This window comes from Aulostomus chinensis, chromosome 16, assembly GCF_037954235.1.
Source record: "Aulostomus chinensis isolate RoL2024-O1b breed Wild chromosome 16, RoL_Achi_v1.0, whole genome shotgun sequence".
NCBI classification, from domain to species: domain Eukaryota; kingdom Metazoa; phylum Chordata; class Actinopteri; order Syngnathiformes; family Aulostomidae; genus Aulostomus; species Aulostomus chinensis.
The window spans coordinates 6058781-6083348 of NC_141335.1; the positions used below are offsets into that span (position 1 = coordinate 6058781).

The 24568-nt window shown below is 40.8% G+C and overlaps 1 protein-coding gene across 1 annotated transcript in view; it reads left to right on the plus strand.

The window, feature by feature from the left end:
• Positions 1–24568, plus strand: part of srbd1 (S1 RNA binding domain 1) — a 50691-nt gene that overhangs the window by 2711 nt on the left and 23412 nt on the right. The window contains exons 6-15 of the mRNA XM_086180099.1: positions 206–323; positions 421–559; positions 904–1000; positions 1187–1373; positions 7077–7180; positions 7820–7927; positions 8132–8289; positions 9135–9225; positions 10053–10160; positions 23756–23847. Of these exons, the coding sequence (XP_086036225.1) occupies positions 206–323; positions 421–559; positions 904–1000; positions 1187–1373; positions 7077–7180; positions 7820–7927; positions 8132–8289; positions 9135–9225; positions 10053–10160; positions 23756–23847 (1202 nt within the window). The remainder of the gene's footprint in view (positions 1–205; positions 324–420; positions 560–903; positions 1001–1186; positions 1374–7076; positions 7181–7819; positions 7928–8131; positions 8290–9134; positions 9226–10052; positions 10161–23755; positions 23848–24568) is intronic.

The following is a 24568-nucleotide window of genomic DNA, read 5'->3' on the forward strand; positions in this document are numbered from 1 at the left end:
AACCTGGTCTGGAGCCAATTCAGTTGAAAAGACAGTTTAATTTCCAGACAGCATGTTTGACTTTGACCACTAGATGGTGCCAGTGGACAAGCTATGAAGTCTGGGACGAGCTCTGCTGAGTGTGTTATTTGTACATGACTGCAAATGTATACTGTGTGTTTCAATACCATAATGTATATGATATAGTGTGAATGTCTTGTTATAGCTCCCTGGCTAAGAAGACCCGGTCTGCAATCCAGACCCTGAATAAGGATGGGGTTTTGACAGTCGAGCTGGAACAAAATCTGAAGAACTGCCGTTCAGCTGATGATTTGGATCATGTGGTCAGATAAATATTTTCATGTCAAAAAAAATACCCATAATGTTTAAATAGGATCTAAAGATCTTGCTCTAAATTAGCACCTGTGTCTCTGTCTTTAGTACTCTCCTTATAAGAAAGGCAGTAAGCTGACAAAGGCTCGCAGGGCCAAAGCTCTCGGCCTCGAGGGGGCTACCTCTACACTGATGGACGCTCCGCACACTCTGGATCTGAGGGAGTGGGTGAAACCAGGAACTGAAGGCAAGGAGTTTTGTACTACATAAAACACATCAGAAATTAAAAATGTGGAAATCTGTCTCCATTTGGAAATTAATTTGAGTGTACTGTTTTATTGATTCGGTCATCTATGGATAGTCTGGATAGTTTCAATTGCTACGGAGTCATGTGTACTCAGCTTTACTTAGATAGGATACACAGTCAAACACTTGTTCATATAGAAATGTGCAAATAATATTGGAGCATTAAAACTTTGCAACAAATAAATCTTCATTATTGAAACTGTGTACAGTCCTTGCAGTTGTATATAGCTATTAGTAATCTTTGTTTCTAAGTGCAGCATGTGTGTGTTTTTCTTTATGTTTCAGGTCTGTCATCAGTGGAAGAAGTGTCTACAGGTGTTGAACATATCCTGGCTGATATGATAGCCAAAGACCCTGAAACGCTCACCCACGTGAAAACATTGTGAGAACGTATCCACATGCACGCACGCACACGTTAAAAGTCTTTTTTTTTTTTCCCTAGTGATGTTTAATTTGAATCTCCGTAGAGGTCTCTGTTTCATTGATCTTGGGAGCAGTCTCGTTTTCTTGTAATAATATTTCTCTCCTCCTCTTTCGTTTGCTCTGTTTTTCTCTGTTTCGTTTCCAGGTGTGAGAAGAGCTTGGTGACCGTCCAGTCGTCCGTGTCCAAGTCGGCGCTGAAGGATAAAGAACAGGAGAAGTCAGTCCAAGGCCACAAGAAACCAGGCGCCCAGCACAGTAAAGAGAAGGACATGGACAAGTTCCAACTCTACTTTGACTTTACCTGCAACATCCAGCGCATTCAGCCTCATCAGGTAGTCAGAGTCAATTTGTCTGTCATCGACAGCGCCAAAGGACAGTCGCACACTTGTTCTACACTCGCCAGCCAAACATTTCTCAGTAACATCACTCTTGTCCACGCCATTCTAGTCGCAGAACACAGAAGAAACACACATTTACTGTGACTAAGGATTTATTTTCATCGTTTGTTTACTGGAGTGACATGAAAGTGAAACTTGAAGAGATTGGAATGACAAATAATAGGAACATATTCTGTGTTCCCTCTTAAAAACAGTTCTGTGCTCTGTGTTTTGACTTCTTTGAAACACACACACGCACACACAAATGCACACCATCTGTTTATGTTTGTGTCATATCTGTCTGCTTCATGCGTGCTGCTTCTGAATGCTTGCCACGTCAGTCACAGTTAGCTTTGTCTGTGCCTCGGTATTTACCCCTCCTGCACCCTGTTCTGCCTCCTCAACTCCCCCTCCATCCCTCTAGTGACTGGTGGGTTACTCAGAGTTGGTCCTGGGCCTCATGTGTCACCACAGCTTCCATCACCCGCTGCCTTTCTGCCACACCACACTCTCTGGCAACCACGCTCTGCCCTACAGTCATACAATCACATACACACAGATGCGTGTGCACACATTTTATCACACACACACACGTGCACATCCTGCAAGTCCCCTCGTTCTCTCCTCTTAACATATGTGACATGTCCCCTGCCGACATGCCATTGGATTAGAAAGCTTTGACTGACAGGCGCTCTCCTTTCGTGACAGCTATTGCTGCTGGGCCCACAGGCGGACGCGAGGATGAAGAGAGGGAATGGAGGCGGTAGAAGGAGGGAGAGAATGAAGAGCGTGGATGAGTGACGTCGAGGTGCGTCCGGCACTTATCTCTTCTGCTCCACGCTGTTCATCCTCCCTCCCTCCCTCTCCCGCACTCCCTCTCTCTCTCTTTTTGACTAAACCCTCAGCCCTCCAATCCAATCCACTCCACACCTCCCCTTCTCCCTCTCCCTCTCCTGAGTATGTGAGGCCTTTAATTCGATGACTCGCCTTTGTCACAGAGTGTTAATCCAAAGACTGCTGTGACCCTGCTAGCTGTCAGATTCCGGCTAAAATGAACCTTTTCTTGCCATCAAGTCAGTGGGAAGGGGTAGCAGGTGGGAGATGTGTTTTGACAGGAGGCATGTGTGTGAGCACACACTTGCCGGTTTGCTTTATCACATTTTATTAAGCCCTGGCTCTAGTGGTTTGTTAAAGGAAATGAACGGGGCATTTTTTTTTTTTTTTTTTGTAAAGGGAAACAGAGAAACATAATTAGGCCGGTAAAGAAGTGAGTTGACTATAAAATGAGAAATAACAGGATGAGCCAGCAGACAAATTAGATAAAATAAATAAAATACTCTAAAGTCTTTAAGTGATAAAAGCAACATATGGGCGACTGTATCGTGACCACAAAAAATAGCATGGACAATCATGATACTGTTTAAGATGTATATGAGGTATTGCATTTTACGTAATTGCCTGCTCTAAATTCTTAAAAAAAAAAGATTTTTATATATTTTCTCGTCATTTTTTTCTCCCATCATTGGACATTCCAGAGTGATGCCATCATTTACTTCTTCGTACTGACCCGTCACCAAAAACTCAACTATAATCATTCATAAATCATAAGACAAGGAAAAGTTGCAAATTCTCATAATTCAGAAGCCGTAACCAAAAAATGTTGTATTTGATCAACAGACTTAATTGTCAGCGGAGTTTCTCTTCATTAAGTAATCTAATGTTAATAATCATTGAATTCCTGAAGAGTTATCTGTCTTCAGCTTGATTATGTACCTTTGTTATGTGATTCTAAAACATATTTTCAGAATTGAACAGATTGTAAACTCCGTTGTTCAGTATGTCTTGAAGCATTAACTGTTCAGTGTCATCTTATTGAGATGCAGAAAGATTTAAATCCATCAGATTGGATTTGAGGCCTCCTTGGAAGCGTATGCATTTATTTACCTTATAGCAATAAGCATCCACACACGTTTTGAGTATGCCAGGGTGGATTTGTTGAACTTGGAGTGAGCTGTTTGTAATGCGATTTGCACTCTGATCAAATGGTAGTCTGGGTGCGCTGCATTCAGGGGCTAGCCTGCAGAGGAGTTGGTATAAATGGAACTGCTTCATCAATTAAACGCTCCTTTTTTGATGGACAGATGGAGGAAAACAAGTTTGTTTGCACTGTGTCACTCAGACACAAACACTTGAAATGTTTGTGAGGTCCTTAAAGGATTTAATAGATTCTCAAGCTATCTTGTGTTATGCTGTTTTCATAAGTAATTATTGTGTCAGTTAAGTGAGACGTGGTAAGTGGTCGCGAATTTCCAATAAAGTTGCAGCAGTTGACTTTTTTTTTCATCAATTGTCAATTATTGAATATAAATTTCAACGAGGTAAAAAAAATGTAAATAATCAAAGCGCTATTGATATTCTTATGCTTTTTCATTTGTGTAACCTCTTCCTGACTCTCACTAATATTCTATATTTGTAGACAAATGATACGATATTCCGTATATTTTATTTTGCCGTGTTTTAAACAATGAAATTCAGTAAGTGCTAATAGCAATCCATTTCCTCTCCCTTCTTTGTGTTGAGGTGAAGTCTGTTGATCCTTTATCAACGGTCGTCAGGCCCCATGTCGCGTTGTGTTTGTTTTTGGAGAGAATAAGAGAGTGTAAAGGGGACAGAGAGAGTGCAGGGTTCTCCCTGTGCAGGCCGTATGTTTGCACAAAGATCAGCGTATCATGCAGGACTATGTTCTCGTGTGATGACTGATCCTCATTGATATTTACACAGTCAATATTTATCTAGAATTGCACTCTCTAAAGAATAATACTCACTAACTGTAGCTTACATTCCATATGCTGCTGCAGTTATAATGTCATTGTTTATTAAAACTATTATATCCCCAATTTAGCTCCTTTTACACCCTTGCACTTAAAGAGAAATCTTAACTATTAGTTTAGGAATATAAGGCTGCTGACAGATTTGTTTGATTAAAAAAAAATATATAATATATAAAAATATGTTCTAGTTTGTGTGAACCTAGTTAATTTACAGTCATGATTTATTGACTCGCCTCATCAAGTGCATGCACTCAGAATGTTTTAATTTATGTGATGCTGTATTGGCATGTCGAATTTATTTTATCACACACTTTTATTTTTAAAATTTGCTATTTTAGGAATTTTAATTTAACCCTTTTGTTGAATGAAAAGTTCAAATTGAAATAAAAAGATAAAGATTTTATTGAAGTTAACATTCAAATGGAAAAACATTTTAAGCAGTAAAAAAAAAAATTAGGTAATGTAACAAAAAAAACAATATCTATGAAAATGTTACTTTTTCCTCTTGATGTTCATGTGTGAAATGAACATTTTTGATAGACCCTCATGACTAGAATATCAGTGCTTTTAATGTTTTCACATAATCTAGATTTATTTTTAATTGCTCCTTAATTCAGCTCAGTTTGGCATTAACTTTTCTTTAGTGAATTCATTTAACACTGCTCTTTTCATACAGTTCCATTCACAGCTCTTTTACCCCTGTGTATCAGCTCCAGAGCAAAATGTCCGCAGTGATTGTGTGTGTGTGTGTTCATACATCCGAGTCTGTGTGTTTATGCTTGATACGTCGTGTGGATAGATGTGTTGATGGCAGTATTCCTCCGAAGAAATGGTGAGATAGAGAAGGAGACAGACGGAGAGGACGGCCGTTGGCTGACTGCCCTCCCCTCAGGCCTGGTGGAAGGATGAAGGGGCATCCAAGAGAGATAGTCTGTCTGGTCTTGTCAGGGTTTGGCCAGTACCTAGCTACCTGTCACTCCTGGTCCGTCTAGAACACAGACGCACACTTCTCACTCTGTCTCACATCACCCTTCCTCTCAGATCACACTGTGTCTCCAACCAGTGACCCAACCCAGGCAGAAACTGAGAGACAGACACTAGTAATAACATCAGCCAGCTACAGAGAGGGACACATAGGACCCAGCTATTTCAGACAGGCAACTTTTTTCACTTATGGCGGGGAAGAGTTGAATTTACCACAGTCAGGCTTTTAGCAACCAGACAAAATTAAAATTCAATTGTGGTTTTTAAATTGAAGGATGTGAGAAGCCCATGTCAGCACTGGGTTTATTTTCAGTACTGTTTCATTATTTGTTTTTGCCTTAAAATATATATATTCAGAAAGCGTGTTTATTGACATACTAAGATGATTAAAAACCAGTTCGGCAAAGTTATTTTCTGGGTTATTTATCGTACTGGTGTTTAGAGACGACCTAACTTCTATTGTCTTTTAGTTCTTGCTGAAGGAAGCACATCTTTTTCAACTAGTGTCATTGGTTTGGTTTTGGTTTAAGGCACTGAACATAGACTATTAATAACTTTTTATTCCTCATCAATGGTGGCTGTATTGTTTCTCTAAATGCTGGTTCATCCTCTCATCCAAAAGTAGAGAGCGTGCTGGGTAAAGTGTTTGTCAACCACAAATGTGTAAAGAACGCTTGTCATTTTTTATTAGACAACATTATCCTAAAACATTCAAATGTCCAACCCCAAGAACAGATTTAGCAGGGCTGTTTTCTTTTAACTGCTTTAATTTCACTCATGGGCTTTCCCAGATGTTCAAATGGTCCAGAGAGAGGTGTTTTGTTTGCTTTAGAGCTTTGATGAATATTGCTTGGGAAATGTCATCATAGTCAGTGTGGCTGCCTCAGGCAGAAACATGCCAACAGAGGAGAAATCTAACTTTCATCCTAATTCCAACACACTCACTCGCTGCATTAATTCTGGCCTCTGTCATGCCATCAGCTGTATTTTTATATTTTTTATTTGTGTGTGTTGCACTTGGGCGCAGCACATCCGAGGGTGCTGCTGAGTGGTAATGGTTGTGGCACCACGTGTGTGGGTGTGGGCGGGGGCAGGCCTCGCGGTCTCAGTGCTGATGGTGGTGTAGTGGTGGCATTTGTCAGCTTTCTTTTTCCACTTGGGCTCCAGATTGACGTCTTGTTTCTTGGCCCTGTGCTGTGACGGGCTAAAGGTTCTCCACTGAAAAGGTCAGACACTTACTACTGTTTGCTTAACAGCATGTAACAGTTCCTCTGAAGGGGGGACCAATACACAATTCAACAGGCCTGGCCACAGGATATACTCCAAGGCTCATCACTCATACACGTGTGTGTGTGTGTGTGTGTGTGTGCGCACGCGGACAAAAAAAAGTTTTTTGCAGTTTTGTGTAGGGATTTGAGAACATGGGACATTACACAGTTCCTGAATACACATTAATCATATTTTTCTCTCTTAATAGCTCCTCTGAGATCAGAATTTATTTCTAAGGCAAATTCCACAACAATCAAAAAATACAGCAATAACAGAATTCGGCCTGAAATGTTGATTAATACTAGTTTAACATCCTTTGACAAATGGTTGCACATTTGTAGTTAATGAATGTTGAAAATGCGGTCTAGGTAATGAGTTATTCTTACTCATCTTATTGGTTGAAGTTGTGTATTACTTCGAGTAAATGTGCCGTATCATGAATTATTGATATGATGACCGTTACCCAGTAAACTGTTTCCCTCAAATCAAACATCAAGGGTAACAAATGAATAGAGTTCACCAAGGATGTCTGTATGTGTGTGACCCAGAGCTCTACCTGCTTGTATGTACTCAGGTCTTGGCTATAAACAGAGGGGAGAGTCTGAAGATTTTGACGGTGAAGGTGAACATTCCTGACCGGGTGAAGAATGACTTCACATGGTGGTGCATCAACAACAGGTCAGACATCCAGGATACATAAACATATGCATAAAGCAGCTTTACTGACAACCAAATTAATATTAAATTGCATTGAGTGCTTAAAAAACAACATATTCAGATAAGTAGAATTAATTAAACTGACTTTTTGTGTGCTTTAATACCCAACACTGGCTCTCAGTACAACATGAATTCAGAGGATTTTTTTTTGAGAGGTTAATTCTCTAGAGTTGTTAAATGAATAGGGAAGCAAAACAAATTTTATGTGTTTGCTTCCCACAATTTCAGCTCAAAGAAGTGTGTAGCCCTCTTGAGCTTGAGTCTGAAGGTGAAGCAGTGCATATACTTGAGAAGCGACGGTTAACATTTCTACTATAGTAACTGACAAAATAAAATTGCATCTTATCTTTTAGTATATGTATACTTTTTCTGTTGTTTTTTTTGGGGGATAAGCGCCCATCTTACTTGTTCAGAAGGGATCGACTGCTACCAAATATGCAATAAAGAATTTTTGGTGTATTTGTTACGCATCTTTTGGGGGCTGGTGGAGGATCACGTGTTGTCTGGAAGTCTTGTTCCCTAATTGCATGTATTTAAGCATATATTTAGTGTAAATCAATTGATCAAGTTCAAAGTACAAAACCTTTCCCACTAATTCAGGTGGCGACCCAAGACTTTTGCTAGAGCAGAGCTTAATGCAATCATCAAGAGAGCAGTGGAGGACTCCTACAAAAGGCTCATCCTGCCTTTCCTCACTAGGACATACAGGTATTTTAAGGGTTTCTGATTATGTATTTCACCTTTGATCACCACAAACACTGTATCTCTATCTTTTGCAATTTAAAAAAAAAAAAAATCCTAACCCCTGACATCTCATCCCCGCTCTCTGTCTTGAAATCTCCTATTGGACTTTGTATTTATACCCGGACCACCTCTCCCTCCCGCTAAGTCTCTTGTGTTCCCTCTTTTCAGGACTAAGTTGACAAGTGCAGCAGAGAAAGAATCGATCGCCTTGTTTGTGCGGAACCTTCGTCAGCGCTTGTTGGTGTGTCCAGTTCGTGGCTGTGTCATGATGGGCGTGGACCCTGGCTTTAGACATGGCTGTAAGCTGGCAGTCCTCTCCTCCACTAGTAAGTCAACACACAGTATAGTCAACACAGTTTATATTCACCTTGAGTTACAAGAAATATCAGGAAGGCAGGAACCAGCATTGTATCTCCTCTGTTGACCTACTGAGGTTGGTGACAAATACATCTTTTACTGCTGCATTGATCACCACTACAGCACCATGTTCACTCGTACTATTTGAAATAAAATACAAGAGGGTTTGTCAGAGCATAAAAGTATCTTGTAATAGCAGAAGCATTTGAGAGTCACACGCAGGTTATTGTCTTTCTCTAGAATCTCATGTCAAACACAAGCACTTACTGCAGATTCAGTAGACATTTTTTCATTATATTACAATGAATATTTCATCGAGCAGCTATGGAGCTGAAAGGGGTCCATGTAGCCAGTGTGTGTTGTCAGTGTGTGTTTGTGCACGTCAACGACGAGATGCCAATTGGCATGATCCCAGTTGGTGGCTTATTCATGCACAAGTGTGTGTGCATGTGTGTTTACTGTCCTGAACGGCAAGTCTCAGCATGTCCCTCAGTGGATGTGGCTTCAAACTGGGCAGGGGAAGGTCCCACCCTCTGGGTGACTGATTGTGTGTCCACAAGTCACGCTGATACACTTACACCAGTCAGACACAGGCATATATCAGGTGTCAGGCTTCCTATCAGAGCTGGCCATTCAGATATACACTCTACCTTGGGGGAAGCAGGGACTGCTCAGGGCCTGGACCTTCTGTGGATGCTCTGCAGACTTGAAATGTATAAATTATTAAATGAATTGAGGGCATTCCGCCTCTGCAGATCCATGTTATGCTTGTATATAGCTTAGTCAGCAACGCTGTCCTCATCTCTCTGCTCAGGTCAGATTCTCCATACTGATGTTGTCCATCTGCATAATTCAGACCAGCGAAAAGAGGCAGACAAACTGCGCCACCTTCTGATCAAATACAGGTATTGCTGCTAGTGTTTCCTCATTCTCCTGGTTTAGTTGATACAATGCCAGAAAATGAACAGATATGGTAGTGTTATTAAATGGTTTGGTTGCTGTTTGTGTTGTTTTGTAGCGTAGGTCTCTCAGTTTAAAATGCACGACCATTCTTGATCCATCTCAATGTATTGCAACATGCAAAAGTTGCGATGTCACTGCAGATGGCAACCTTTCCTCTTCAAACAAGCAGGCAAATGAATTAAACCTTTTTCATTTTTTATAAAGTGATTTCAGAAATCAGAATGTGTTCTACCACATAAATGTCTATGAATATAATATAATGTAAAGCTGCTTTTCTTTTTCCGTCAGCATTTTTGTGATGTATCTCAGTACATAAAAATTTCAGAAACAAACCCCCTCAATGGCTACGCAGCTACATTTACTCACTGACTCTGTAACCTGGGCTTTGGTTTGACACCAGGTGTTTTTTGTTTTTTTTTCCCTCCTCAAGTTGGTTAATGTTGCTGTGTGTGTTGGCCATCTGGTCCTGTGTGTTACTGCGGTGTTCCACTCGCAGACTGTCCTACTGCTACAGTTCCCTCGTGTGTTGAGTTCCACTTTTGTCATGCTCTAAATGTGACATATTTTTCATTGATCACATAAATGTTTGACATTTGTGAATTGATTTACCATCATCCACTTCTGCATAACAATGCATCTTAAAAATTTCCACACCTCCACCTGTGATCATATATTATCCACAGGGAAATTGTGGACCAAATTTATTTATAGTTACATTCCTAATTTAATTGACTCACTGTCCCTCCTCTAACCTTTTTGCCCTTGCTAGCTGCACCAGAGTTGTCATTGGCAATGGGACAGCATGTCGTGAGACTGAATCCTTCTTTGCTGACCTCATCTCTCGGCGTTATTTTCACCCCCTGGACGTGTCCTACTGGTAAGTTCCAGTGCATGTAGGAGGAGGATCTAATCCCCCGTTACACTGACAGAAAAAGTGTCCAGAGGGTTATGGTTTGTATTCATTTATAATATTCTACTAGATTATTACTATATCTACAGTATGTATGATTTTATTCATTTTAATCCTTGGGATTTACACATGCAGTCATGATATTCTACAACACATTATGCAGAAGAAGCACTTGAGTCGAGGGGTGTACACTACTGGTTTTTATATATTTTTTTTCATGATTTGAGAATATCCTTCCAAGTACATGCTTAAGTATTCAAGATCAATTTTCAAATAAGTTCTTTTCAAGTTTTTTTAGTTGTCTTTGGAAAACTTTCCCCCTTTTCATTAGAAACATTTACATAACTTTTATTTTATCAGGCAATCTCATAGAGATCATTATCAAACAATCTTCAAAAACCTAGACGACCTCCAATACACACAGCCAGCCAACTTTTTTTTGTTGTTAAGAAATATTAAGGGTCTGTGTACTATTACAGAAAAGTGGGAAAGAGGTATTTAGGGAGGAAAAGACAGGGGGATGAAGGAGGAGGAGGTTTATAATGAGATGGAGAAAGATGATGTTGGAAATGAAATTATGGTGTCGGTGTAGAACTGCAGAAAGTTAAGTCTGTAGAGAGGAAAGGGCGAATGAACAGAGGGATGAGGAATGTGGAAGACTAAGGACAGAGAAGAAAACTTGTGGGAGAGATAGAGTGGGACACAGATGGAGAGAGAGACTAATAGGAATGTGTCCCTCCAGCGAATATTGTCTATTAAAGCCATCTGGACTTTGTTTCACTTAGGCCCAATTAAAGAGACGTTTTGCGGTCTACGTTGTGTCTGTAACCAAGCCCAACCCACACTTCAGAATACAACGGCACAGAGCCTCTGTCCAAGCATAATAACCACTGGCCTCTCTTTGCTCCGTCTCACTCTCTCTGCTGAGATCCATGCGTGTTTGTTGACTTGAGGTTCACATTGGGCCCACAGCCTAGAATGATTCGGAGCTGTGCGGGAATGTGTATAAGAGTTTTCATAGTATCTTTGAGTTCACCCACACTTCAGAGGTCATAACTTAGGAGGAAAAAAAATGGGGCTTTACACCAAAGTTCCATTTTCTGTCTGTTTGCAAGAGCAGACATACGGAGAGTGAGGCGTTTATTAAATTAACTTCCACTTGATTATTTTCATGACAGAACCTTTTTTTTTTTTTTTTTAGGCTTGAGTTCCTCCAGATCACCAGCTTTTCACATCTTCATATAGTCTCTCTTGTTCACTCTTTTACTACAGTTATATACATTTGAGCTTTCTTCATAACACTTAAAAATGTTGAGCCTCCTTTAAATGTGGCTCTGGCTTAATGTCCTACATCAGCTGATGTAATACGTTATATTTTTACAGCTACAATATGAGTAAATGGCCTGCCTTTGCCTTTAGAAGGTTTTGTGGTGAAAAACCTTTTGCACGTGTGGGAAATTTGGAAAAGCAGGGAGGATTTTTGACATCAGCCAGCTAAATCTGGTCATTGTTATCCAGATGATATCACTCGTCCACTGTCTGACTTAACATTGGTTTCTTTGCATCATGACTGATGCAGGCACAGATACATAGAAGTTAAAACGTCTCGTTCCATCATCCGTCCTCTCTTCGTCCTCTTCAGTTCCTGCGATCTTCTATTCTGTCTCATGCTTCCATAAAAGGTAAATGCTCCTTAAAAGTGCCCTTTAAATCCCAAATCCAGTTCAAAAACTATTGTCTTCATTCTTAATCAACAAAATGGTGGAGATTTCCGACAACCATATATGAGATCTGAATAAAATTAAATGTTATTACTTGTTATGTCGGTATACACACAAATCTCACATCTGTTGGGAGGTGGAAGCACGAATCAAGTCAGCTTCTCTGTATCACTTGAAAAGTTCTTTGATTTGATGTTTCAGTAATATGTACGCATCTCAAGCCACACTGAGTGGAAGTACTGTGGAGCTAGTATTCTTTTTTTCAGCGCATGGAGAAAAGCAAATTCAAGCATCGAATTGTAGGTGCAAATTGTTGGCAGATTGTTTCTTGCTTTGTTAAAAGCTAATGAAACACACAATGCCTTTTTTCACCAAGAAAATATTATTTGAATAGTTGACATGGTCTATTTTTTGCAGTGCATACATTGACATGTATATCTGAATAATGAATTGAGACTCCAGGGTATTGAATGCTGAAGTCTTCAAGTCTTTCAGAAAGATACCGAGTTCAACTGCACAACATCAGTTTTAGAGATAATGCACGTATTTATTTAGGCTGCTTCATGTCTGTCTTTTTGCTAAATTAGTAGTATGTGTTAACATGCTTTATTAAAGGCTCCTGAAAGAGATCCAGGGTGGATGTTGACTTGTAATGTGCAAATGACCAAAATATCCCTTGATAGATGATGACGGGAGTGCAGGGAAGGTGACTAGTTCCAAGGAGTGACGGTTGTTACTAACTATGAGGGTCTTACTCCCCTGCTGACTGACCCTGACCTGCCATTAAGGAAAACCTCATTACCACAACAACAAGGATGATGTCAATGACATAGAGGAGCTATGTGTGCATGAGAAACAGCGAGGGGCCTCAGCGCTTGCTGAGAATGCCTTCATTATGATTAATTCACCCAGTTTCTGAGATACCTTGTGACTTAATGTGTTGCTATATGTCTGAGCATTTGTCAGCTGACCTTATATCTTAGCAGGTTCAAGCAGTTTTTGATCGACAGGTGTTGGAAATCTATTAGGCAGCCCATGCATAAGAAGCCAGCTCAATCATGTTGGTGGAAAAACCTCCCAAACCAAGACACACAAAGCACTACACTGTACAAACAAACTATTCCTGAGCTGAATGTGGTTCTGTCAGTTTTTCTGTTGGCTCCCCTGTTTTTTTTTCTTCCTGCTCTTTCATTGACATCCTCAGTGACTAAAAGCAGCTGTGCGCTTTAAAAATGTATTTTGGCACCAAAGCAATTATTATCCACAAAAATGTGTGTGTATGGGACAGGGAGACAGAGAGCAAGATTACATTTTGTCTTCATTGGGTTATTTGACCAGAGTGATGAAAAGTGTTAATTTTAGTAAGGTTTTAAACACCATTACATCGTTAGGTGGTTTTGGCCTGGAAAACGTGTCTCTGTGAGAGCAGTGCCGATATAAACTCAAGCATAATAAGAGATTCACCCCGACTCTTAGGCTTGACAGTGTGGTAGTTCATTAAAGACCTCAGCCTCATTTGCACCGTCTGCTTCCTGTCTCCCTGTGAGCCTTCATTGTGTCACCACCCCCACCCTTCTCCACCCTTTCTTCTCCACCCGCCTGTCTCTCTCCCTGTCCTTCTGCCTCACTGCTCAGCTGGAATGACAGCCAGAAATGGCAGCCTGCGGGATATCCTTACTTATATTGTGTGTGTGTGTGTGTGTGTGTGTGTGTGCGCGTGTGTGTGTGTGTGCACGCGCAGTTTCTTTTGCCTCAGTCCTGTTTGACTAGACTCATCATACTCACTGAGTCACTGTTTTTTTTTTTTTTTTTTAGAAATTTGGCCTTTACAAAATGCAGCCTAACAGAAAAACCCGCATTTGTAAATATTTGTGTGATATCTAAGTTGTTTCTTGACCAACAGTGTCGTGTTGTGGACTTTGATATTACCGGTAGTTTTTTCCTCCTGGGACCAGTTGACCATTAAAACTTGGTCTGCCAAAACTATTTTCATCAATAATTAAGGATCAACACTATAATTTTGATCTTGGCAGAATCTTGGTTGCCATTTTAGATACCGTATATACATTTTTTGAAGTCTGAGTCAAAGACTTGTGACCTCGGATGAGGATGCTTGTTTTAGATGGTCATTACTTTACCAGTCTTTCATCTTTTTAATATTTTCAAGGTTTTATCATTGATAAAAATATTACATTTCTTAAAAGCAATGTCTCCCACATAAGTGTTCATCTCAGAAAAAAAACAATCCAGAAAGTATAACTGAACTAGCTTTTCACTACAGAGATAATAAATTGCCGGATTAAACTCTTTATCCCCCTATTAGATTTATAACACAGTTGTATTACATGATTAAACCTGAACAAGTCCTTGATGAAAAACCAGCACCCTGCAGGACATGATTCAGCATGAGGTATTATTTAGTTGACAAGGTCTGTCTGTGCCTGTGATGGCCCCCACTGAATCCACATTAGGTGATTTGCTGTACAGCTGTGCCCCAATAATTTAAAGACCTCCTGCTGGATGTCAGGTTGTGACGTACCTGGTTAGAAAACACATGCCTTTAACCTGCGTGTTTATGGATGTGAGTATGCCTGTTAAGTCTCAGTGATTATTTGTCTATTTGGAGTGCTGCTCATTGATTGTTCATCACCTGCTTGGAGCTAGCACTCCGCAGACTTGTGTGTGTGTGTGTGCGTGTGTGTGTGTGTGTGTGTGTGTGTGTTATTTTCTGGCTCCTTAGCAGGCCAGTGTAGCATGACCTTGTCTGTCATTGTGCCTTAGCACTGATTGGCAGAGCATGCAGGCTTTGTCAAAGCTCGTAAGAAAGCTCTTATGGTGCAAAACACCAACCAGATGTGTGTGTGTGTGTGTGTGTGTGTGTGGGGGGGGCGCGCTTTTGTAATGGACTGTTTTGCTTGGTGATGCACAGTGCTCTGTCACCCGACTCAGCTGGTGTTTCTGAATCTTTAAGCGAGGAGCTGATTGATAGTTTGGACACACACACGCACACATCACACACACACACGCACACATCACACACACACACACACACACAATCTATCGACACTCAAACTGTAACTCACGGTCTGTGGAGAAAATCATACAAATCTCAGCAGTGTACAAAGATCGTCCTGTCATCAGTTCCCCTTCTCTCATGCAGTCTTTGTGAGTCAGCCTTCAGATAATATTTGTGTAGTTGAATGTGGTCACATTTAGTCTTCTGTTAACAAATCTTTATATAAACTATGCTCAAGTCAGTGTTGCTTGATAACATCCAGTAGTTGGCAACCCCTTTCTTGTCTGTTAAGTATGAAGAACACTTTTATCATACTAGTTGCACTTCAGAATGGTTTTAGAAAGCACTGAGTCAAATAAACATGACTGATATCTTTGGGCCTGTGGTTCAAGATGGTTAGCTGTGCTTTCTTGGACTAAGATTTTAAGGATAACATGATTGATCAAAGCCATTTTCAATCTTACTTTCTTATCTTTGTTCGTTTTGGTTTTCTTTCAAATTCTTTGGAGCTGAGGTATGTGGTTGTGAATGTCAGTTGTTCAATTGAACCTATTTGTTTACACACTGCAGCGAATGAACCGCTTCAATTTGATGATGATGATGTGTGTGTGTGTGGCTGTGTGTGTGTGTGGCTGTGTGTGTGTGGGGCTGTGTGCATGAAGAATGACAAGTTGACAGTGTTTGGCTCTAACAAGCTGATGTTAATGATATCAGAGGGCAAGAATATGTGGGCTAAGGTTAGGAAGATCTTTGGGCAATGGTGATGATACACATACACAAACATTGCAGCTTTAGGCCGACAAAAATGACATCTGATTTCTTGACCACTTGCTCTGTCTCTCCTGAGGGCGATGAGATGACTGACCGTGTTAAGGTCCTCCAAGTCACCAGTTTTCTTGCTTGCCTGATTATTGGGGACTTATGAATGTAGCTACATTGCAAATCCACTAATTGTTAATTACAGCCAGTTTTCTATATTGGGTCTTAAGAGAAATAAAATTGGTCACGTGGTAATCTGTGTACCTACATTTTACTTTTCTTTACTTTATTTATATTTATATAGTACTTTTCATACAAAAATTGCAACTCAAAGTGCTTCACAAAAATAAAGACAAGCAACATTAAATACAATATAAAGCAATACAATAAATGTTAAGAACCCACATGACCACATACATGCATGCACCCCCCCCCCCCCCCCACACACACACACACACACATGCACACAACCACACACTGACTGTCAGTAGAAACATGGCAGGGCACTGAAAATCCTAGTGAGGAAAGACCACCTATGGGAGCCATCCACACCGGAAGATGTCACAGCCCACCCCCGACCTGGACAGACCGGGTACACTCCTCATATAATGCAGAGCCCCCCAGCTCTCCGGGCCTGGACGATCCCAAGGACGACACCCCCGCGGGCGGACCAGACACACCTCCCAGTGTGGAGGGCCCCCATGAGGAAACACTGGAGCTAAAAACTAAAAGACTGAAAACTAAAAGATCGTAGAATATGAAAGAACAGAAATTTAAATAATATTAAAATATCAGAATGAGATATAGATAGAGAGATAGATATAGAGATAGATATATAGATATATATATATAAAAGTTTAAGAGCTAATGAAAAAGTAAAATAAAATAATTAAAAGATAAAAACAACAATAAAATATAGTGATAAAATTAAAGGATAAAAGAGACTAAAGCAGTTAAATCAGTCAAAAGCTAAACTAAAAAGGTGAGTCTTGAGCCTCCTTTTAAAAACATCAACAGTCTCTGCGGTCCTGATGTTCTCTGGCAGGCTGTTCCCTAACTTTGGGCCATAATGGCTGCCATTTTAGTCTGCTTTTTGTAAGATGGCTCTTGCATTTATTTTGCAATTGTTAAATATTCATAATATAGAGGAACTCTTTATCATTCCATTTATTGATGGTATAAACATTTTAATTGATAGCCCTATTGAAATGCTAATGGTGTGATTTGCTTGGGGGTCTTAATCAAACTAAGATATTTTCCATTTGGATGTTGAGATATCACTGCAACACCACAACACTTTATTTAGAATTGTATTTTGATACACATTTGGTGCAAATACTGCAATTTGGATATTGCACAAGGCCATATTAGGACTTCAATAAAACGGCAATATATCGTTAAGCCCTAGTTACAGTTGCATTGGAACATGTAATGTTCTGCATTCGCATATTTGCCTGCAGTTGTGTTCCCTGACTGATTAAAAAGTAGTTGGCCATCTCTCTTTCAAGTAGTACTCATAGTTCTCTCCTTGACTGGTTCATAGTTAGAGTTGTCCGAGAGCAATGCACGAAGATGCATGAAGATACTCCAACAGCCATGCATGCCTGCACTGACACATAGGCATCCTTACAATATGCCCTTGACCACGATGCCCTCCAGCTCTCTCCTGGTGGGATGAGATCATTTTTACTGGCTAGCTGATGAACCTGGAGGACAGTTGTGGAGACTGTATTTATGACTGTGTGTGTGTGTGTGTGTGTGTGTTTGTGTGTATCCCCTGTCATGTCCTGTGTCCAGGCGTGCTCTCAGGGACCAGGCTGAGTGAGTGATGAACATACAGTGGCAGGGTCAGTTATGACTGAGTGAGATCCAGGCATTCAGGCCTCACCGACGGTGAGTAAGAGAAGGAGGTGCAGAGGGACAGATGGATTCAGAGGCATGGGATGGCAGCCTGGCTGGTGGGTGTATCTTCATTACAGAGGAGGAAAACAAACCAATGGGTACACAAAAAGGTTATGAATTTGACTCGATGAAGGTTGGACTGGGGTTGGCTGATTATTGATAGAAATTGTGAACTTGTCAAATCTGGTATTTTCCATATAATGAAGTATAAATCATTTTCCTTATATTTCATGTACACCACTTGATGTTAATATTGGCCCAGTACTGATTCAGAAAGCTGCATTTGGTGTCTGTGACAATGGTGCCTGGTCTCAATGTGGTTTTGCTGCGGTCATTGGTTTACTGCACTGTTAGCCTCATCCTTGTTTTAATGACTACAACTGAAGCCCAGACAAAAAAAAAGCAGAAACTGTTTTATCAACATCCAACAACAAAAAAAACCTCACCAGACTGATCTTCTGTCTGAAACAATCACACAGAATGATCAATGAAACAACAAGGACAAAAAAAAAACACCGATCTGCTAACCTCAGAAAAAGAAATGGAAAACCAGCTAGCAGAGGCATTTGAAAACCCTCCTACCCGAGAGAATTAACCATTCAGATTTCCAGGAGATACTGGTGCAGGGTGAGCAAAACCAACTTAATTTCTGCTCAGATAACACAGTGGTACAATCAGTCGTTCATAACAGAAGAGCTCTTGTAGTCCCTAAAGAACTCTCATGACCTGTCATGGGGCCTGATGAAATAAGTCCACATGCTCTATAACACCTACTTACTTGTGCATCATCTCTCCACTGAAGTCAACCAGGAAAGGACTGTACTTATTTGAACAATCACTGCCCAACAGCGCTGACAAGTCGTCTTCACACTGCTGAATGACTGTATTGCCTGGTTGCTTGAATCTGAGGATCACATTAGAAAGGAACATGTTGTTGACACCCCTCATGTATAGTAGTTAGATTTACTTTAGATAAAACTGACTGTTACGCTGACTGACCTGTTGGATGATGACGGCAAGATATAATAAGATGAAGTGGAGCACTATGTATAACTGCTTTTGGCATCTAATCTGCTTTACTTCTGCCCATCTCCAGGTATCACCTGCTCCTCCTTTCTCACTTTTACTCATTGAACTGAGAGGGATCACTCCAGAGGGCATGAGGTGGCTCTGACATCTGTGTCCTCCTCCTGCGCTTTCATTCATTACCTTTTCTGTTTGTTCTTTTTTACAAATATAACTTGGCTTGTTATTAGTAGCTGCATAACACAGGAATAAACCAAAAATATTTAGGGGTCACTTAAACACTTCTTTCTCCTGGTGTATGTTTTTGGGTGTTGTCGGGCTTATGTATTCGCAGGTGGTAGATGGTGAATATCTGCCAGCATCATCCATATCACCCTTACCATCCCACCATGCCTCACTGGTGGTCAGCCTCTGTCCCTTCTACATCTTTTTTTTAACATCTTCCACCCACCCTTCATGCCATGCCCTTTGGGCTGCACTGTTCCCTCCAATGGTCCTGCGCGTGACAAAGTGTGATGAGTCTGTGTGACATGCCATGTGTCTGTTTGTGGGTTGGGTGGAGTGTGTGTGTGTGTGTGTGTGTGTGTGTGTGTGTGTGTGTGTGTGTGTGCGTGACACAAGTGCAGGCCTTTCCTGCTACCCGATTGACATGAGTGTCTGTGAGGCTTTGCTCTTTTCAGACGTGCCTCACACTGGCAGTTGGGAGTTTATGTGTGTGTGCGTGTGCCTGCCTGCCTTCTAGCATGTTGCTAGAGACTGACGGCCCCTGACACCTGCCATTTGGACGCTTTTCTCTGTGAAAAATGTCATCGTCTTCAGACCCGACGTGTGTGTCTCTGCGTGTGTGTGTGTGTGTGTGTGTGTCTGTGTGTGTGTGAGAGAGATGATGCGTCCCTGAATTTTTCTCCCTGAGGTCAAGCTTTGCAGCTGACTGAACAATGGACCCAAGCTGTTTGATCAAGCGGGACAGAGCAACTTGTGTGTGTGTGTGTGTGTGTGTGTGTGTGTGTGTGTGTGTGTGTGTGTTTTACATAAATATATTTTTGGGTGGTAAAATCTGACATCACAGTTTCTTCAAAGGCAGATGAGGCAAATCCACTTATATTGAACACAAAGACTTTGCATCTTGAAACCATTTGAAGTTTTGGCCCTCAGCTGGTAGATGGCTTGTCGTTAATTCCCTCTTAACCCCTTTGATGCCGAGTAGATCACATTCCCACCTAATGATGTGTACACTTTACTCTGCATCTCTGTTTATGGCTGTGGTTTTAAAAGCCCACCTGAAATATCATTGACATGCTTTAGTTCAGTCAGCCTGTCAAACAGATTTGCAACAGTGCTTTGTTTCTTTGGACATTAGAAACATTATTGGTAAATTTCTATTGTAGAGGTGTGCACCAACACATCACGGATGCCTTCTTGATACTTGTGCTATGGAGCCCGGTTGAGGCCAAACCTCTGAAACTATGCCAGTAATTATTTTTCTATGGTCCTGAAAGTACCAGAGGTGCTGGAGCTACTAGACGGTGAACTACAGAATGGCGGCAAGTGCAGGGACAGCAACAGGTCTGTTTATGGATTTGTTGAAAGAAAAATTGGTACTGGTTGTGTGTGTGTTAAACCTTTCTGAAGCTTTTTTTGTGTGGCTTTGCCGAAGTTTGAAATGAAACTACTGTGGATCAATGAGGGCAAAACACAGACTTCAGCCATTTGGGATTTTTGTCAACGATAAAACGCAAAAATTTGAGAAAAACCAAGTCAGCTCTGGAGTTAGACTTGGATAGTTGCCAGATCCGGAGAGAAAACAAGTAACTGGAAAGAAATGTGAAATAAATGGTCACGTTCCTGACAAGAGGGTGAGTGCAGCGCTTGCAAAGACAGTGGTACAACAAATTACTTTTAACCACAATACTTTTGCTCCTTTCATTTCTTTTAAAAATTTCATTTATGAAATGCCTATAATAGGAAAAATATCAATAATATTAAATTATTTAATCTAAAATCAATACATTTTAATTTGTTGTATTTGTTATTTGGATTGTGTTCATGATTTTTACTTGTACATAATTTCAATGAATTTAATCTATTTTTGCAAAGTACCTTTTCATGTCAGACACACACAATCAAGACGAATATGTGGAATTTTCCATCATCTGTTTCCTTTTTCCATATTCAAATTTTAACTGTTGTCATATCAGGATACTCTTCTCTTTGTCTGTCTTAGTATTCAATCTTAAAAACAATAAATTCTCTCATTAAGCTCACCCCCCCCAACTTTTTGTCCTTTGTATCAGATTAGTTGCTGATATTATTGCCCCTCTTCTTTTCTGACTGATCCGATGAGCTGCTTTTAATTTGGATCAAGGCTGTGTGTGCTAGAAGGCTGTAACGAGGTATCAAAGTGTGTATCCGTCTCTTCCAATGTTAAGTTTCTTGAGGGGCAGCAGGGGGTCATGATGTGTGTGTCAGGCCCAAGGGCGTGTCTCAGAGACAACCAGTATGGGAACAGATAGGGAGCCAGTTTGTGACTTTCCCCCAGGAGGGGACATGGCTAAAGGCAGTCCTATTTTTGTGTGTGTGCGTACAAATGAGAGGGCAAGAAGAGAGCACAAATAACTGATAGCGCTACAGGGCCACCAACTCACAGCTTTAAATGGAGAGGCGACCAATGACTTTGTGTCTGCGTACGTATGTGTGTGTCAGCATATCGACCATCCACCCACTTAGGCCAGAGAGCTAGGGTGCAGACAACCTTCTGCTGGCTGCCAGGATGATGCCCTCACTGTAGCGACGGCCAATGATGCCATGGCAATGAGGGCTCAGAGCTGTATCCATGACAGTGCTGTTACCCAGCTGCCCCAGTGGCAGCCTTAATTAAGTTAGACATGATAGGGGCTGGTGGCCTCTCTTTCTGTTCTCCTCTTGTCTAATATCTCCTCAGTGATATCTTTTCACCCTTTATACTTTTATCCTCACTATTTCCCTTTTCTGTCTCTGTCATTCTTTCTCCTTTCATGATGAAAGTAGCTGAGGCTTTGCCACCGTGTCCGTGACCTCCATTGTCCTGCTGATTCTAAACGAAAGCTGAGAGGGAGGTTGGAGTTATGTTTGGTGCGTTTTCTTTCCCTGAGGCCTCACACAGCCTTGTCTATTTGCCCATGCATTTAAAGACAGGGAGAGATGGGTTAGTTGGAGGTAGAATAGGTATCTGATCATATTCATGTCTTCTGTTTCTTACGCAGCATCAGTTAGTGTGTGTCTGTCGGTCTGTGTGCATGCGTGTGTGCATGCTTTTATACAAATGTATGTCACAGAGTGTGCGGGGTTAATGACCAGCCCTGATTTGACCCTTTTTGAAGGTCATGTGCCACTGCTCGTTAGTAGCGTCACCATGGCGATATGTCAGCTGTCAGCACGATGGATTGGAAGCTGACAAAAAGAACAGTGGGCCAGAGGAAGGAATGAATAGAGAGGCTCAGAAAGAGTGAGAGAGGACAACTTCATTTGAATTGCAGGCCTGAGGGATGGTGTGTGTAAGTGTGGACCATAGAAGGCCTTATTCTGAGTCGTGGATATTAAGTAGGCACTGACTTCCTCCTCATATTGGGAAGCCTTCAGGAAAAATCCCCTCATGTCATCCGCCAGACCCCTTTCATTCTTCATCCAACCCCGAGAACAGAAGGACTAAACTATAGGACAACTCCCATTGGTGGCGTTGACTCAAGTATTAATGGATTTATCATCCCTGTCTGTGGTTGAGAGATTAGTCTTCTTTAGAATTAATGCATTAATGGTGGAAAACGTGTTGCCATGCAAAGCCAATGTCTCCATGTAGGATGAGTTCATTTTCAATTTCTACATGTGCCAGAATATGAACTATAAAGAAGTTTACTAATTTCAGCTACATGAAATAATAACCTTCCTCAAGGAAGTTAGGCTGTCATTGCTCTTTGTTTGTTTGTTTGTTTGTTAGTTAGCAAGATGCACAAACACTCTTTGGCCAGGACTCATGTCACACTGATGTAACAGTGGAACATATCAACTTTTTGGAGCAGATCCAGAATCCCCCCCCCCCCCGCTTAAAAATGACAGGATGGGGCATTATTCTGACAATTTGATTTTTAATGAAAGACTCGAGTATATTTCGAGTGATAATATCTTGTATTTTGTTTCCCCAGAGATGCTGTCAACAAACAGTGTCTTAAAATATTGTGCGATTAATCCTGTCTTTGGACGCAGCCTCTATTCACGGAAGCTTCAATAAATAGCAATTATATTTTCCAGGAGGCTCAAAACTTTGATGGGATTGTTCAGTAATACACTTTAGATTTGTCAGTGTTGGTTTAAATACTATTGTCAACAAAAAAATACTTGATAAAAATTGAAATAAATAGATCACTTATTTGGCACCAAAACCTGACATGACTCTGTCGTTGGAAATTCTATCAAATAGCAGTACACCACAATGACCCCTAGATGACAGTAGTGTCACATGGATGGAGGCGGCACTGTGCTGCAGAGGTCTGTTAGGGTGTACTTTTCTGTCCTTCAGGTTTGTGCTATTTGAATGTGAGGGACAAGGTAGTCATTCTCTTAATAATATATACAGGAAAACCAATGTTTCTGAAGCTACGTGTATCTAAAACATTAGGCGTACCATAAGTAAGCATCGTTATCATTCAGAATCTGAATCAGAAAATCCTTTATTCATCCCTTGCAGGAAATTTTTGGATTGCAGTGCTCCATTTCACAGTAAAGATAAATAAGGAGGAAGTAACTTATCGAAGATATAGATAAAATAAGATAAATAGAAATGAAACACAACCTCAGAAATTGTAATACAAGTCAGCGCTGTGACTCGCATCAAATATGAATTTGTTTAGTTGTCATGGTTGCATACAAGGCCGATGGCTCATACGTGCAATTTAGCTGCATACAGTCACTTATATTTGCTCTCCGAGGCATAAGGATTATTTAAAGTGCGTGCAGTGGAGATTTCAGTCATCAACTTGCAGTCAGTTATCCTGTCTCTCTGTTCCCACTCTTCCTAACCATCTCCTCCACTTGATTTTCTCTTTTTCGAGGTATCACTCTCCATTCCCTATTACCTCACTCCTCGACTTGCGCTCTTTCCCCAGTATCACCAACGAGGCAGGAGCATCCATCTACAGCGTGAGTCCCGAGGCAGTCAAAGAGATGCCAGATCTGGACCCCAACTTGAGGAGTGCAGGTACGCCAGCCAAGCTGCTATGCTGAATGGTGTCTATCCATGAGTGTTTAAACTAGGGATGCACCAATATGAACATTTTGGCTGATAAAAGGAGCAATATTAACACTGTCGTTATGGCAGATATTTTCCGATGTCTATATGATTCTGTTGTACCATATGCACATTTTGTACTGAAAAATATGTGCATTTTGAAAAAGGAACCTTTTCATTTATTTTAAAATTATTTGGAAATGCCCACCACAAGTCATACGTTTAGCGCATTATTTCCATTCCATATGGGCCCATATTTAGACATCTCACTCATACCAATATTTAAAAAAACATCGACTGATGTCTTTATGAATGCTGATATATTATGCATCCCTAAACATTTTGGCAAAGAGCTGTTGGACCTTGTCTTTGGCAAACATGGTGGTATTGTTGACGACAGGAGGTATACCAGTTATATCACACTAATCATTCTGAATGACGACTAAGCTTGTACTTACATTTTTTTGGATTAATTATTTTCTCTATAAAACAATTCAAAAACAACAACAATCAATTACCCAAGCGTGTCAGCTCGAATGGTGAAAAGCTCTTTCTGTCAACGTGGGAGCTCTCAGTTATTCTGATTTATTTTCAGCTTTAGAAATTTGGGTCCTTCACATATAAGGTGATGTGGGGCAAAGAGTCACATGATGCACCTCATTGTTACACCCCACTTTCACTTGACGTGAGG